At 30.5% G+C, this 16,988-nt stretch overlaps 1 protein-coding gene across 1 annotated transcript; it reads right to left on the bottom strand.

Annotated features, from left to right (window-relative positions):
- Positions 1-11,168: 11,168 nt before the first annotated feature.
- On the bottom strand, positions 11,169-14,781 carry LOC110424073 (inositol oxygenase 1-like). Its single transcript, XM_021438565.2, has 11 exons — positions 14,448-14,781; positions 13,966-14,068; positions 13,158-13,239; positions 12,843-13,047; positions 12,675-12,734; positions 12,501-12,553; positions 12,251-12,373; positions 12,080-12,149; positions 11,901-11,979; positions 11,701-11,782; positions 11,169-11,615 (listed from the first exon to the last, which is right to left on the bottom strand). The coding sequence occupies exons 1-11, from the start codon at positions 14,476-14,478 to the stop codon at positions 11,589-11,591; spliced, it is 915 nt and encodes a 304-aa protein (XP_021294240.1). The 5' UTR covers positions 14,479-14,781; the 3' UTR covers positions 11,169-11,588.
- Positions 14,782-16,988: the final 2,207 nt, after the last annotated feature.

Raw genomic sequence — 16,988 nt, 5'->3', positions numbered from 1 at the left:
ATTCTCATTCATTTTCATACTTGAGTTATATGGAAGACTAAATTCTTTTATTTTGAGATGTTTAAATTTATCAATCAATTTCTCAATATAGTGACTTTGATTAATAACATAACCATAATTATGTTTTTTGACTTTAATACCCAAAATTGTATAACCTATTCAAATCTTTCATTTTAAATATGGAGATTAAATATTTCTTTGTTTCATTTATGCCAATCATGTTATTGCTAAATAATAGTAGGGTTGTCAATGGGTAAGGTACCTGCTATTTTGAGGTACCTAAACCCTAACTCTATAAGAAATAAAATACTCGAATTTTATTAACTACTTGAATATTTTTAAAATTATTACCTAGCCCTAACTCTAATACATCCTCACTACCCTCTAATTACCCAAACTCGTTAAAAACCCGATTATGTAAAAAAATTATTAAAATTCTATTCATGGATACCCAATTACTTGAACTCGAATCCATACATGTATCTATATGCAATAATATTTTCCTACATATTTCACATAATTTACTAATAATTAAATTTATAAACACACAAATAATAAATTTAATTTAAATAATCAAAACAAATATCTTGAACATAATTAATAATTTTATAAGTTAAATTTTTGTAATTTTAACAACAAATAGAAAGTAAATGTATTTATTTTTAAAGTGTATATATACTAAAATTATTTTATATATAATAGTAATGATATTTCTTACAAATGAACCCAATGTATATAAGTTATATATATTAAAAGACATTACAAGTTAATTATAATCATAATTTCTTATTAATTTAATTACTATATGAGTTTGTCTTTAATAACATGAAATTAATAATAAAAAAACTAAGTTTCAAAACTATTCTAATGTCACAACTTACCTTAAGATTTTATATTAAAGTTTATATAAACAAAGTACATATATTGTAATTAAAAGTTTATAAGTTATAATTTTGTAATGTTAACAAAAATAGAAAGTAAATATGTTTATATCTAAAATAATAATATATATATATATGTATATACTAAAAGTATTTAATACATATATGAGTATATATTCTCATAAATGAACTAATATATATAAAGTTTATATATATAAGACATTATAAGTAATTAATAATTATAGTTTCATGAATTAATTTAATTAACTATATGAGTTTGTCCTTAATTACATAAAATTTAAAAAAAATAACTAGGTTTCAAAATTATTTTAATCTACAACTTCTCTTTGGGTTTATATGTTATAAGTTTATATAAACAAATGTATATATATTATAATTAATAATTTTATAAGTTAAAATTTTTGTAATGTTAACACAAAACAGAAAGTAAATACATTTATATTTAAAATATATATTAAAAATATTTTAGTATATATATAATAGTACTTATATTTCTTATAAATTAACACAATATATAAACTATATATATTAAAAGACATTATAAATTAATTAATAATCATAGTTTCATGAATTAATTTAATTAACTATATAAACTTGTCCTTCATTTCATGAAATTAAAATAAAAAATAGTTAGATTCCAAAACTATTCTAATCTCAAGAGCTCTCTTTAAGTATATATATTATAAGTTTATATAAACAATGGTATATATATTATAATTATTAATTTTATAAGTTATAATTTTTGTAATGTTAACACAAAATATAAAGTAAACATATTTATATTAAAAGTATATATATAAAATAGTAATTATATTCCTTTATAATATGATATGATATTTATATTATTTAAACATAATTAATAATTTAATAATTTTTTAATTTAAATATATTAATGTCATTGCATTAATAATTAGAGTAACTATACTTTTCATATATTTGTTAGTTTTTAACAAAAAGAATTGCTTGTAAAGTTGAAAAATTATATATTTTTTAATTTAATTATTGAAATAATAACAAAATTTTTATAAATGGTAATCAGATTTAGATAGCAAGTACTTAAAGGGTGGTACCCAATCCCTACCTGAACTCGATATGGGTAGTGAAATCACTATCTTAACCAATTTCAAACCTGATTATAAGATACTCTAACCTTACAAAACTAGGTTAGGTATCCGTGGGTACCCTGTAACAGGGTACCCATTGCCATCCCTTAATAATAGCATATCATCAACATAAAAGACATATTATTACTCTATAATCTTTGGTAAATTTTGAGTAAATACATTTGTTAGCACCATTATGTTTAAAACCATAAAACAATATGGATGAGTCAAATTTCTAATGCCATTGTTTAGGAGCTTGCTTTAGCCAATAAAGTGATTTAACGAATTTATAAACTTCTCTCTCATTTCCAGGAAGTATAAAACCTTTTGGTTGTTCCATATATACTTCTTCTTTTAAATCACCATTTAAAAAAGATTGTTTTAACATCCATTTGATATATATGGAACTTATAAATTGAAGCTAGTATTATAAGTGTTCTAATGGAAGTGATTCTAGCAACTAAAGTATATATATCAAAATAGTCTCTACCTTCTTTTTGTTTGAAACATTTAGCAATTAATCTTGTTTTAAAGGTTTGTACAAAATCATCAATATTAAATTTTCTTCTAAACACTTATTTACATCCAATTGGTTTAGAACTTTAAGGTAAATTAACTAAGACCCATGTATTATTAGACATTATTGAGTCCATTTCGCCATTTACATCTTCTTTCCAAAAAGTTGTATCTTTTAAAAATATTGCTTCACTAAAAGTTTTGGAGTTTTCTTCTACACATAGTAAAATTAATGTTTTATTTTGTATATTGGTTCCATCTCATTCAACTAGAAAAATAATTGAATTTGAAGAAACATAATCAGAATCTAAATGTTTTTCTTTTCTCAATCTTTGACTCCTTCTTGGCTCAATAGATTCATTATTTTTTTTTCTTTTTTCACTAATTATTGGAGCCATTTCAACTTGCTTTTCCATTTCAAAATTAACAAAATTGTAAACAGATTAATTTTCAAAGAAATCAACATTAATAGATTCAATTATAATATTAGAATTTAAATCAAGTAATTTATATGCTTTTGAATTTTATGTATAACTAACAAAGTTACTTTTGATGTCTCTAGGTTAGAATTTTGTCTTATGAGGATATGTGACTTTATAATAAGCTATACACTGTCACTATTTAAAATAATTCAAGTTTAGTTTTCTACCATTATTCCATAATTTATATGGTGTCATAAATAATTTCTTTAAAAAAAATCTATTACTTATATGACAAGCTATCAAAAATGTTTCCCCCTAAAGATTAAAAGGAACTTTTTCATTTAACAACATACTATTTATCATTTTTATCAACTTTCTATTTTTTTCTTTCCGCTAATTCATTTTGTCGGGGTGCATAAGGAGCTTTGCTTTGATGAATTATTCCATTATTTTTTCAAAATAGAGAAAACGAGTCTGAAAAAAATTCTCTTTCTCTATCACTTTGAAGAAACTTAATCTTTTTTTCTTTTTTATTTTTAACAACAGTTTAAAAATTCTTAAATTTGTCAAATGCTTCATCTTTTGTTTTCATTAAATAAACTTGTGTGAAGCAAGAATAGTTATTAATGAATGCTATAAAATACCTTTTCCCTCCCCTTGTTAGTAAACTATTTAGTTCATAAATATCATAATGTACAAATTGTAATAATTTTGATTTTCTTTCAATTTTTGAAAAAGGTTTTTTAGTCATTTTTGCCTCAATACAAATTTCACATTTTTCAAAATTATCTTTTTAACATGAAATATAAGCAAATACTTTGGTCCTTTTAGGAATGAGGAATGAATCAAACTTTTTTAGTTCCTTCACACAAACGTTTACGAATTCTAAAAAATATATAATAAAATGCAAGAGCCTTATAATATTCATTCAGTCGAAGCTGAAACGGTTTTTTTGTTATTTGTTCGCATTTTTTACTATTTCAAACCATGGTGTGTCACATATTCAAGCAATGGTGTGCCACATATGCTTATCATGGTGTGTCACATATTTTACCATGCCGTCTCACACGATTTCAACATGTTGTGTCACAAATTTTCACCATGTCATGTCACAAACTCTAAACCCTGCCGTGTCACATATTCTTACTATGTCGTCTCACACATTCTCTCCCTGTCATGTTACAGATTCCTTTTATGGCGTGTCACAAACTCTAAACCTTGTCGCGTCACAACCGTGTCACATATGCTCACCATGCCGTCTCACATATTTATACCATGACGTGTCACATATTCTTACCATATCATCTCTCATATTCCTTCCAAGTTATGTCACATATTTTTACCCTGTCATGTCACATATTTCCTTCATGACATTTCCGTCATGTCATGTCACATATTTCCACCAAATGAGAAACCATTTTGTGTTTTAGATTCACATCTTCCTCCTTTTGATTCACCACCATATTAGGGATTTCTAGTTTCACTTCATTCTCGAAGCTTTGGATTCATTACAACTGGTTTCTCATTTGGTTTAATATCACCCTTCGCATACTTTTTGAACGTCATGTCCGAAATATCTAAAAAACCATCTCCAGCAACATAATTTTGTTTTGCACAAGCTTCTCGAAAAAGAAATAGATGTTTTACACAAAATTAGAGGCAACAAATTCTGTGCAGATTTATTTTTCTCAATATGCGCATGTATGAAAGTGTGTGTCAATGAAAATGTCTCATTAAGGGTATTTTCGTTCCAAAATCTCTTTTTCTTTGCTTAAAATAGTTAAAATTATCTGAAAAGTTATTTTCAAAAATACCTTATATTTTAGAACTAATAAAATTTTTTTATCATAATAAAATTCATGTTTTCATGTTTTTTTTTAAAACAAGTGATAATATAACAGTAGTGTTACCTTAAAGCGTAATTAGTAGGGCCCAGGTTCAAAGCCCTGACTCGTTCTAGTGCTCTAGAGTTGGTGGTATTATAAGTTGAATTATTCAAAGGCCGTAATTCCAATGCCGAAATGAAAGGAATTCCTTTGCCGATGGTTACAAGACATACATACTTAGTATCAGCTGTGAAGAAGTGAATAATTTCGTAAAAGAACTGGGACATTACGTTTGGCAATTTCACGGTGTCCCAGTAATTAACCCCCACGTATAGCTCGAATTTTGGTATTTCACTGTTTCCATCATAATTCCCATATAAAAAGGAAGCTCTAACACGATAGCTGTTATTTCTACCTTGTTCAGATTTCAGAGTGTAACAGTTCTTTTTTCCATCCAAGAAACGTCTCAAGTTCCTCTACTCCTTCCAATACTCTGTAACACTGACACTGAGTGATACATCACGGTTTTCACCGGTTTTAATGAAATCTTTATCGGACTTGAAGAGTATACAAGTTTCATCGTTAAGGTAGTCTTCCTCCACTTCGCAATCAATGCTTACGAAACCTTATCACCATTTAGTGCACGTAATTTAGCAACCATTGTCTGGAGTTACCAAATTAATATTCATGTGTTGATGTTCATATCAATATCCACAAATATATATAAAAAGACTTGTACATTTATTTTAATCATAAATAACAGTATATACTATCTTGTAGATTTGTGTAGATTATCGAGCATAATGAACAATTTGTGTCTACACACCATGCTCCTCTAATTTCCGTAGGAATTATGGATAGAGATGCTCAATTGCCAATCTATATAGAGTTATTAGTAAAGATTATTTGCACTTAAGACGACTACTCGTATGGCTTTTGAAGTAACGAGAACGCTCAAGACTTTTCTGTGGGGTTATGGTTTTCTGGCGAAATCATAGATAATCGCGTTAAGTCATGACCTACTTTTTTGCCTACTCCTCTTTTGCTTCATTATTTTCCTTCAATTTCTTAGATGTGTTATACTTCTTCTGGGTCTACGTGTTTGAACTAAGTTTAAAGGAAGCTTCCGAGTCTGTATAACTTCATTCTTTCCAGATAAATACAGCAGGTTAGAAGTAAACTCTGGTCGACTACTCTCGGCCAATGAGAAACTTCAACTTAAATTTGGGTTTTGACTCGAAAACTCGGCCTGAACTTGGCCATACTTCTTAATTTCTACATCTAGAAATTCAACTTGACTTGGTACATATATTTATGTGGCTAAGAAAAATAATTATAAATATAAACTAACCTTATAGTAACATTTATTCATGTATACATATTTTCTAAAAAAATTATATATGTGTTTCATTGATGAGGCAGGGAATAAAAGGTTCCTGCGATTTACAACCAAAGGCCTGATTTTGGATTACTATGTCGCTAAACACAGCGTGAATATATATCAACCCAAAATCAAGAGAATAACATTCCACTCTATCTCAAGTTTGTATACATATTATCTATATAGATATATGAATAAATGTTATACATGAATATAGTAACAATAGTCTCTATTTTTTATTTGATTTGAGATAATGCATGTTAAATACTCAAAAGCAGACTAAATTACTAATTAATTATATTAGATTTCAACATCTTCATTTTAATTCTTAATGTTTACTTTCATTTGTTTTTTCGTTGTAATTTATAAAAATGATAATTAAGCTGTATGCAAGTAAAATTAATTAAAAATGCATATTTATTAATTGATTTGATGTAAAGATAAATAAATTGAGACTTCCGAGAATCAAAAGTTTTTTTAAAATGAAAACTCGTCATAATCTAGTCAAACAAAAATTATTATTATTATTATTTTTATTATTATTATTTGTTGTCATGGAAGGAAATCTAAAGGAAGAAGGAGAATTCATGAAAATCTTACATCTTATCCTCAAGAAAGAAAACAACTGTTATACTAAATAGGAGTGGTTAAACGAAGTTCTAAATACCGACTCCTTATTCAACTTCAAATAGACAATAAATGAGATAAATTTAAGTATCCAAATTACACCGTGTTAACTATATGTTTGAATGTACTATCTAAATATTCCCGTCATTGAACAAATAAAAATTAAAATATTCACATTACTATGCCTTTTGATTCTATAACTGAAAATACAATACTATAATTTTAATAGACATTACAAAAAATTTTATTAGTACAAAAATAATACTTATATCTAGATATTATCCTTATTTTCCTAAGCCCGATTCTTTTGTCATTTTCCAATTAACCGAAACAATGTAAAAAATAAAATATAAAAGGAGAAAATGGAAGAGTATATATAAGGTTGCCATACATGATTAATTTGGATATTATTATTGGACAGTTAAGCTATCTGAATGCAGATCAGCACTTGACCAAGTCAGATTATCAGAATCCAGAAGTTGATAGGCTTAAGAACAACAGATTAAGATTAGCAAAAAGAAAAACAGATAAAGCTCAGTAAATTATACAATTAGATATAGATCCACACTTAAATATGAAGAACTACAGATAAAGCTAAGCATTAAAGGAAAACAAACCAGCTTTAAAGCTTAAAATTGGCTGCTAAATCAAGACTGAAACTGGTGCAGTTAAGCAGAAACTTCACAAGATAGAAATATTAGAGAAAGACTTCAAGGATTATATCAACGTTTTTTTTTTTTTTTGAAAAACTGTATGATTTATTCACAATTCCTTATAAACATGGTCTGGGGAGGGGCATCCCATTCTTTACAAAAGCTGAAGTAAACAAAATCCACTGCAGTAGCAACCCTCCACTGGTATACCTTAAAAGAAAAACAACCTTGGAGGTAAGCACAACCTCCTTCAACCACCCAAGCACTGCCTCCTTCAACCACCCAAAATTCATCACAGCAACTAAAGAAACCAGGACAGTACACACAAACATAGCTGCCATGATCCACACAACCAAGAAGCCCCTGCACATATGTGAACCAAACATCAAACAGAACAAAACATTCCCCATGAACCTCTAGAACAATCATCAGACAACCAAAATAAAGGGAAAAAACATCATCAACATCAATCCAAAAAGATCAATCAGACATCCTGTGCATATTCCGGATTGGTCCACAAAAAAACCTGGGGTCTTTGAACCCCTTCTTCGGCCAAGTTATCAGCATCCTCGTTGGCTGCTTGAAGAACAAGTCTAAATCCTCATTAGCTTGTATCATTGTTATTGTCTTTCAGGTTTTATCCGCTCTCATTATAAGAAATTTTTTTGTACACTTGTACTTTTTTACTCCTTTTTATTTGAAAAATACTCTTTTTTTTTTCTCTTTCAATATAAGATTGTATCCGACACTTGTTATTGTTGAAAATGTCCAACAAAAATTATAACACAACAAAACTTATAATTAGCAGTAAATTCAATCTGTAAATTGATCACAATATAATCCTATTATCAAGGAGGCTTAGCACTATAGCCATGTCTATAAATTCACAAACAATGAGAAACAAAGTCATCCTGTTATATATAAGAGTACATATTCCTAATATTATCTCCTTCCACGACCTCCCTCCATATGTGTTGTCTTGTTCTATTCAAAAGAATTTAAATTCTTTCTTTTCATGCAACGCCAGAGTAAGGTAGTTTAATAAAAATCACTTACGAGTAACTTTATTGCTAATTAATTAAGGGTATGACGCACAAATTATGACCACAAGCAACAAACCAAATCGCCAATCGTCTCTGGTTTTAACTTACACATATTTATCCAACATTTCTTAATTCAGTGATTGTTATTCAACAGTGTAAACGCTATGGATTCGACACAGTAACATCGAGTCAACATGACAAGATATTGTTGACGCTCCCTTTTCTGGTCGAAGTAAGATAAAGCACTAAAAATTAACATGCATATATACGACGACTTGATACAGAGAAAACTTGTATTGACGATATATATGGAGTACATCAAACGTTGAGACTTTTATTTAACTCAAAAGTGAGTAATTCAGGACGACCCGAGAAGTAACCCCATCTTTACGGTAAGGTATTTGCTAGAAAGGATTGTTGTCTCTGTCACGTTAAACGTTAAGACTTCTTTAACTCAAGAGTGAGTAATTCAGGACGACCCGAGAAGTAACCCCCATCTCTACGGCAAAGTATTTGTTAGAAAGTCGTCTCTGTCAATTGGCAGAGATGATAAAAATTATCAAAACTCGTTGACGCTTCGTTTGATTTGACTTCGAAAGAGAACAAAGAGTATGAGAATATGCCTGCTGATCTTGTAGGTTTTCTGCTAAAGGATAAATCTGGATGATATCTCTTCTCTTTGCTGAGTTGTTGTGGCTTTGTTCTTCTTAATTAATCATTTTTTTTTTTAAATATGAACTGCATCACTTTAACTCTTTTTCCCTTAATTTACTCGCCGTCTGTTTCTGCTGTACATGTCAATTGTAGTACAGCAAGTTAGAAGGAAGCTACTGTAAGGGGTTTCCAAGAACCCAGCTACCTACCGCGTACTCAAATTTAGGCCACATTCATATATTAATTGAAGCAAGACCATTTTATTCCAGACATGACAAGGTCATTGAACAAAAAGCAAGCACATTGAAAATGACAACGAAATAGATTGAAAAAGAGGGCATCCTTTTCCGTAATTAGCTACTAATTGAGTCTTTGAAGCAACTAAAATTCAGTTATCTCAGGGACTGGGAGATCCCATTTGGGAGTGTTGAGATCCAATAGAAGAAGTGCAACAGCGACAACAGTGACCTGGTGGTGGATCCGTGCAACATACACAAGCAGGACATATAGGTTTCCGAATTGGGGCTGCAACATCTGTGAACATCAAGATTAAAATCAAAGATCTAAAACAAATTGCTCGCAATGGGTCAGGAATTAATATGAAATCTAGTGGTTTACAGGTTTACCTGAATGACCAATTAATCGAACTGCTTCACAGGGTAACATGGGAGATAAAACTAGAGAAAAAATAACAAAGGTTATCAGAGAAGACCTCGGGTACTCCCCTGCCATTGCCAATAAGTTTATAATGTATCAGATTTGATGATCTGAATTTGAGGTAGTAAGTGAAGCATATTTATAGAGTTCTTAAAGTCTAAGATGGATATGAACATCTGCAACATGCACCCTTATTTCATATATTCTGTTAATTTATTGCAATTTTCCACTCAATATTTTGGTTTCACCCAATATTCAAACTTGACTCTTTCTTTCTTTGATTTTCTTCCGCCAAATTTCCACAAGTCAGAAATTCCCACGTTTTCCTTACACATTCATTGAAGACTAAATATTAGCCTAATTTACAAAATTTTGGGTCAGATGCTATTCGTCAATATTCGATATATTTTCTATTTTTTTAACTACTTCAGGCCAAAGGGAGAGAAAAGGAACGATAAAATAATAATGGATGATGATCAATGGGAAAAATTGACATGGAGAGAGGGAAAAAATATTGAAGAAAGTAAAGCTGAAACGAGTGGCGACTGGTGATACAGTAGGGATAACTAAGTATTCTTCGACTTTAGCAATAAATGTGAAATAAAATAAATCAGATTTATCCCTCCTCTTTATCAGATTCCACCTTTAAAAAATTGTTGCACCGTTTCTTTATTATTTGTGATAGATTAACAACACAGGTTGACTTGAGAAGAGAACAAAGGGTCTTAAGTCGGTGTCGTATTTGACCAGCTGCTATTAACTTCCTCAGCAGGTTGGCCAAGTGGCCATCGGCTTAGGATTTTCTTTTTCCTTTTTCTTTTTTAAATTGATATAGACTTGCATTAGTAGACCATACGTGGCTAGTAATAAGGACTTCCTTCACAAAAATTTCCTACCCTGCTCACCCACAATTGGGTAACCTGGTCTAGATTAAATTGTTCTGAATTCACATTGATTTTTACTTATAATTTTTGTTCTTTCAAGTTCAAGAAATTGGTTTTAGCAAAGGTGATAAGAAACCCAAGGATCTTTCAAGTTTTGGTTTTATTTCCTTTAATATTATGTTGTCATTACTAATTTAATTGGTTTTAAGTTTTTATTTAAAGTTGATAAACAATTGAAATGCTATCTATATGTATTTTTTTTAATAATAGAAGAAATAGATATTAATCAAAAATGAAAAATCAAAACAATTACATCATCTTAAATCATGATATACTTATTTTGTGTGTAAATAAACTAGAAATAATAATAAAAAAAAGAAACATAAAAAATGTATAAACTTAGAGAAAGTGCATCATGATTCGTTACTATTCGATATATATATGTTGGTTTTACGAAAAACATGAATAATAGAGCAATTCCAGTCTCGTTGAAGTAACTCTTTTATAAATCTTAACATATTAATATTTCATTCATATTAACATTTTTAATGTATTTTGGACTTTGATTGGACAAAAAGTACTAAAATAATGGCTTAATTACAATTCTTTTACTCTGGTATGATAATCTCATTAATCTAATTATTTAGATGGGGAACAACAAGACTGACTTAGGAGGGGGTTGTTGTGAACAACTAGCATAGCTTTTATTACAAGGCAATAGATAAATTCTGAAACCAAAACTGCAACATTATTTCTTATACAGGGTCCTAAAATCTGAGAAATATAAATACAACAGCGACAACGTCTCAGAAAAGTCATCAAATGAACTATTTATATAAGAACTAGCTAGCTACTGACCATCTTCATCCCTCCATGCTGACGCTGAGTTATAAAACTGGTGAGTCAGAGAGAGCCAGGATTCACCATCTTAACTTTGCTGGGAAGTACTGCAGAAAATTGAATGATGTTAACAACAAATTGTGCAGGACATGACAAGGATTAGGACCTGAGCAAAGCTCAAGTTGTGCTGACCTTTTCAATGAGGGAGAGGTAGTACGGCTTGACCGTTTCCACATCAATCCGGACTTTGCTCTTGCTGTAAAGATCGTATTTGCTGCACAATTGTAAGTGGAGAAAGAGAGTTTAGAACTGGATACGGATCAGTGTAAGCAAAAATTTAATCTGTCCAGCACTTGGACTAGACTCCAGATTAAAAGCAAGCGAAGTCATACTTGAATATTTGAAGCCACTTCAAATTCTCAACATCCTCCCCACTCATTAGGTGCTTGTATGCTTCTGACCTATGCAATGCTGCAAAAAAGAGTACCTCAGTAAATATCAGTATAGGAATGCGAATCAGTCTTCACAGAAGAGGAAAAGTAAAAGTGGAGCCTCTTTTTGTTCCTCTTACCATAGAATGAATGGTATCTAATAATGAAAAGAGCTGCTGGCGGCAGTGTTGTATTGTTCTCTTTGGCGACCTGATAGAGATTCCAAAATTAGTTGGCATCATTGTAATTTTTAGATGCTAAAAAGGTATCATGAAGGCATTGTGATTTCAGACACAGATTGGGAGAGATACCAGATACATGTAGTCATCATGTCCCCATGACATCATCACATTGTTGAGTCCACATCCCTCAGAGTACACTCCATATTTAGTGTTGTAAGCAGAGTTATAAAAGTCAGGATTTTTCTCAAAATACTGTGCCGACAACATAATTGAATCAGAAATAAGATACAAAAGATCTTATTCAAAATTTCGAAGCAATGAATTGTTTGTGAGCTTAATTCTTTTTTGATATAGCTGTTTAAAATCAGGAAGGAAATACCTTGTGATGAACAATTGATTTGTCAAAAGCACAACCAACAGGATATGTGTCACCTATGACACCGTGGATAAAGATTAGAATTTAGAACCAGGAATGGTTAATTGGGGGATGACATTATCCTTATTTTTATCAGTATGGTATATATAAGTATCGCAGACAGAAAATGAGACTGACCTACAACAGCCCACTGGGGTAGGCCGCCAAAGCTAGGATGGAGAAGCACCTTTCCAAGGTCTAAACCCCATAAAAGAAACAGAGTATATAGTTATATACAATTTTGCAAATTGTGAAACCAGGAGTCTTAATTATAGAATCTAAAGAAATAAAAAGTCCCAATTATACCGTGGACAAGGCCTGCCAGGTGCAGCCAGTCCTCATCAGGATAGTCCTTTCTGATGGCCTCAGCTGTTTGCAGCAAGTGTTCGACCTGAGGCTCATCCAAGTCAGGGTCACTCTCATCAACTACATCATTAAGAAGTTCACAGCATTCCCATATGCCCATTTCCACCTTGTTAAGTTTTCCATAGTCTTCTCTCATTCTCTTGACCTGAAATTGAGTGAATATACGAGTCCATTAACTTGCAATGCACAAATATGTAGCATGGATCGTATCAGGAAAATAAAGTGATTGAGCACATAGAAGCACAAGTTGCTTACAAAGTCGTAAGTCTGGTTAATATGATTGGTCTGGTAGAAGTTCTCTACACCCTGTTGCCTCTCACTTTCAACATGATAATCTCTGTGTGCATATCAATAATAACCAGTTTAAAACATGCGAGAAAAAGAAAAGTAAAGGGTAGGTCTTCTCGGTGCATTTTAGGGCTTAGCAAATGATGGGCAGGTTTTGAGCTTATAAATGGACAAGGGGTCCAATCGGCTCAGATCTTAATAAGGCCTAAGATCAAAACAATTATATAGGCCTCAACCTCTGATAAAATTACTATGCCTCGCCAAGGATAAACTCTTCAAGATATATCAGTATGAATACAACACATTTGTGTTATATCTCTCCCAACTTAACTATCAACAAAAGTAGATCCATGTTTTACAGCTCTGACCAAAATTTCTGGAAAGAGGGAACTGGTACATTAATTAGAGATACTTCAGAAACACAAATATAACTGCAATTTCTGTTCAGAAGCATCCATTAGTCGTGAATTAACTCAAAACTAAAGGTTCATAAACCCTACTTCATATTCAATTTCAAGTTGTTTTTAACAAGAAAATTGTTCTCATCATCAAACTATAAACAGTATGCATATCATAAAAAAGAGATGGTCCTTTGTCACATCTGATAAACCTGTGGCGCATGTACAGTTTCTGTTGTCCATATATTGGTATTGTTATCCATCCGGGGTCAAACAAATAAAGTTGTTGCATATCTGTTTCCCTTTAATTTCCTCCTTTTCTTCCCAAAATAACATAATGTGCAGTCAAGCAAAAATAATAATAAAAAAAAAGCTACCTAAAAGTATGGCCAAAAGAGTTGGTCTGTGGCACCGTAAATCCCCCATCCAACACCATTCCTTTCTCAACATTATCGACTTTGTTAAACCCTGCTTCAACTCCTGATATACAAAACCAAAATTACGAAAATATTCCATGCAATTAAATTAAGGGTCATCATTAATTCTTGAAGCTCAATCATTAGTTATTTCTGATTACACAGACAACCCTAAGAAGAAGTTTACAAATCTGCAAATTCAATAAATAAATGATAAAAAAATAATGATATAAGTTGAGATCAACCGATATCAGCAAAATCCTAGTAAAAGAGAGTTTTTTTTTTTTCAAAATTTATGAACTAGAAAAAGTACTGTAACATAATCCTCTATTAGTGAATGAAAAAAAGATTTACCCTTTGATGCAAAAACATATAAAATAGCAAAACCACATTGAACAATGAATTTTTTTCGGGATAAAAGAGTAGAGATCATAAATAATTACCAAACTCAGGTTGATCAATGAGGATAGTCATCCTGAATCAAAACAGAAGCTCAAGACTCAACAGAACCCAAGAAAAACAACAGATTTTAAGCAAGAAATCTAGTGATATAGAAATTGAGTGGTTGGTTGCGCATTAGGTCAAGCAAAAAGTTGGTATTTATAATTAGCCGGAAGAAGTCCTTCCCTGAGAATTCCCAGATCCTTTGTCCTTCCCTGAAAATCTAAACTTTTATTCCTTATATGATATAAAGCATTAATTTTCTTTGAATAAAATAATTGTTTTACAACAAGTGAAAGAAAGAAGCTGGTGCAAGTTGGCAACAGGCAAAAGAGAGAGATAGAGACTTAAAAGCATGACGGGGACGGGGACTAGCTGGTTTTTCTTTTACCCCTTTTTCAGTTTTCGTTTCTATCCGGATGATTATTTTACGATCAAAATCCTCTTTTTGTCATGACTGAGTCAGCTTTGCGTTCGACACCACAATTTTTTCTGCACATCACCTGGTCTACATCGTGGCTCCACTTGACGTGGCACCCAGTCATGGACTGTGACTCTCCAAAACTCCTTTGTTGTTATTAGGCAGCTGCTGTTTTGCATATGCTACAAAAGCTTCATCACAAAACTCAGACGGTAGGAACTAGGACGTGGCAATCCGCTTGCCTTACACCTATGCCTGAGAGTACGGGGAGTTTGACACGTGTGTCACACAGGCACTCGCGTTTATGCGTCATTAGATTTTGTATTGGCTGAACAGCTCCGTATGAATGTACTTGGAACGTACACATAATTCTCGCGGGTTATTTTGAGCTTTCAAAACACATGGTCTTACGACTTAAAAAAGAGTTTAGAATGGAAAAGCCTTGTTTGTTTTATGTTAATTTGATTATTGATTACTTATTATTGATAAGTTTTTATCCAAGAAAAAGGGATAAGGATTGACTATAATGTGAATTTTATTTTTTATTATTTTATTTAAACAGTAAATTCAGAAATTTTCTCTTTTTAAATTCTAAAAGAAAAAAGAGTTTAATTGAAAGAGAATAATAGAAAAAGAAGATTTTCTTTCCTTTTTTGAATAATTAATTCTGAATTTAAGTTAATTTTGATATAAATTTGTTATAAAAATTTATCAAAATTCACAAAAAATTAACATTATTTATAAAAAATTATTACTCTTGATTACAATTTATAGAATATTAAATTATACAATTAGTGCCAATATGATGGTAAAGTAGTGGATTTAATTTTTATACAATAATTTGTAAAAGTTAAATTCTTATACTTTTTAAAATTAGCAATGTCAATCTAATTGTTAACAATGTTAAATTTTTTCCTATTATTTATAATAACATAGTATTTTATTATTGATGTAACTTTGAATATGATAATATGTTAATAATGATATAGTATTTTTTCTTTATTTTATAACATTCTTTTCACTACTTTAACTTTTTTTGAAGGTTTTTCATCTATTTATGTTCCAATCTCATTTAAAATCATTAGTAAATCTAATAATCTCACGTATATAATTATAAAAATCATATCATTGCTTGGTCATGTCCTATTGCACTGTTATTATATTATTCGTGAAATATTATATTATCATTGTCATATTATCAAATTCAATGTTATATCAGTAAAAAAATGTCATATCGATAGAACTAAACTCCATATCAATATAAATAATAATAAAAATTTAATACATTAAATTGATGTTGTTAATTTTTAAAAATGCAAAAGTTTAAATTTTATAAATTATTATATAGACATTAAATCCCTCGCTTTAATAGCACATGGACTAATTATATATTTGAACTTCATAGAACTAAGCTGTACTCATAAGCAAACATTAAGCAGGTTGGCAGCATGAAAAATACAACGTATAAGAGCATCATAATAACTGTCATGATAGAAAAGCTTATACTAACATACAATGTCAATTTCTTTCGCGTAACACAACACATTCTAAAATGTTGATAAAATACATGCAAGATAATGTATATTATTACCCGGTAACAAGGTATTGTCCATTGCACATTTTCCAACACAACATCACCGATGATCCAAAACGAGCCACATCACCCACAAAATTTTGTTAATCTTATGCCAGCAAACTTCAGATAATATTACATATCTTGATCGTCAATAGATTAACGTTCCCTTGTCCATAAGAGACAAGTTGGTTGGTATGACATGATTTAACAGTGGCACTTGTTTTCAAGCTTTGTCAATTTTGTTTTAAGAGTGGGACAAGGAACTGTCGCAAAATATCTGCTGCCAGCCCCAGCCAAGTTGAGCGGCTGCAGTGTCCGCTTCTGGAAGCAATAGCGTTTGGGTTGTGATAGAGCGAGTTAGCCACGCATCGTTTTTAAAAGAAAGAATCTGATTGGTTCATCAATCATGCGGCATAAGATATCTTATGCCACAAAATGAAGAAACTTGCTGCTGCTCCTTCTAATCCTTTTGCTATTTGTGTGGATATTTTAAGCCACAAAATGTCTTCTTTTTTTTTTTTTGTGTTGCATCAATCTTCTCTTTGG

This window comes from Theobroma umbraticum, unplaced genomic scaffold (genome assembly GCF_002168275.2).
Source record: "Theobroma umbraticum cultivar Fairchild unplaced genomic scaffold, ASM216827v3 scaffold_204.0, whole genome shotgun sequence".
Taxonomy (NCBI): domain Eukaryota; kingdom Viridiplantae; phylum Streptophyta; class Magnoliopsida; order Malvales; family Malvaceae; genus Theobroma; species Theobroma umbraticum.
The sequence above is the reverse complement of the archived record's forward strand: the minus strand, read 5'-3'. Positions and strand labels throughout refer to the sequence as shown.

Excerpts from the sequence above, each read along its gene's own strand:
- LOC110424073 (XM_021438565.2), bottom strand. The coding sequence starts at position 14,478 with ATGACTATCCTCATTGATCAACCTGAGTTTG. Across the intron at positions 12,554-12,674 it reads ACCCCAGTGGGCTGTTGTAG|GTGACACATATCCTGTTGGT; the intron begins GTCAGTCTCATT and ends ACGGTGTCATAG. Across the intron at positions 11,980-12,079 it reads TAGATACCATTCATTCTATG|CATTGCATAGGTCAGAAGCA; the intron begins GTAAGAGGAACA and ends TCTTTTTTGCAG.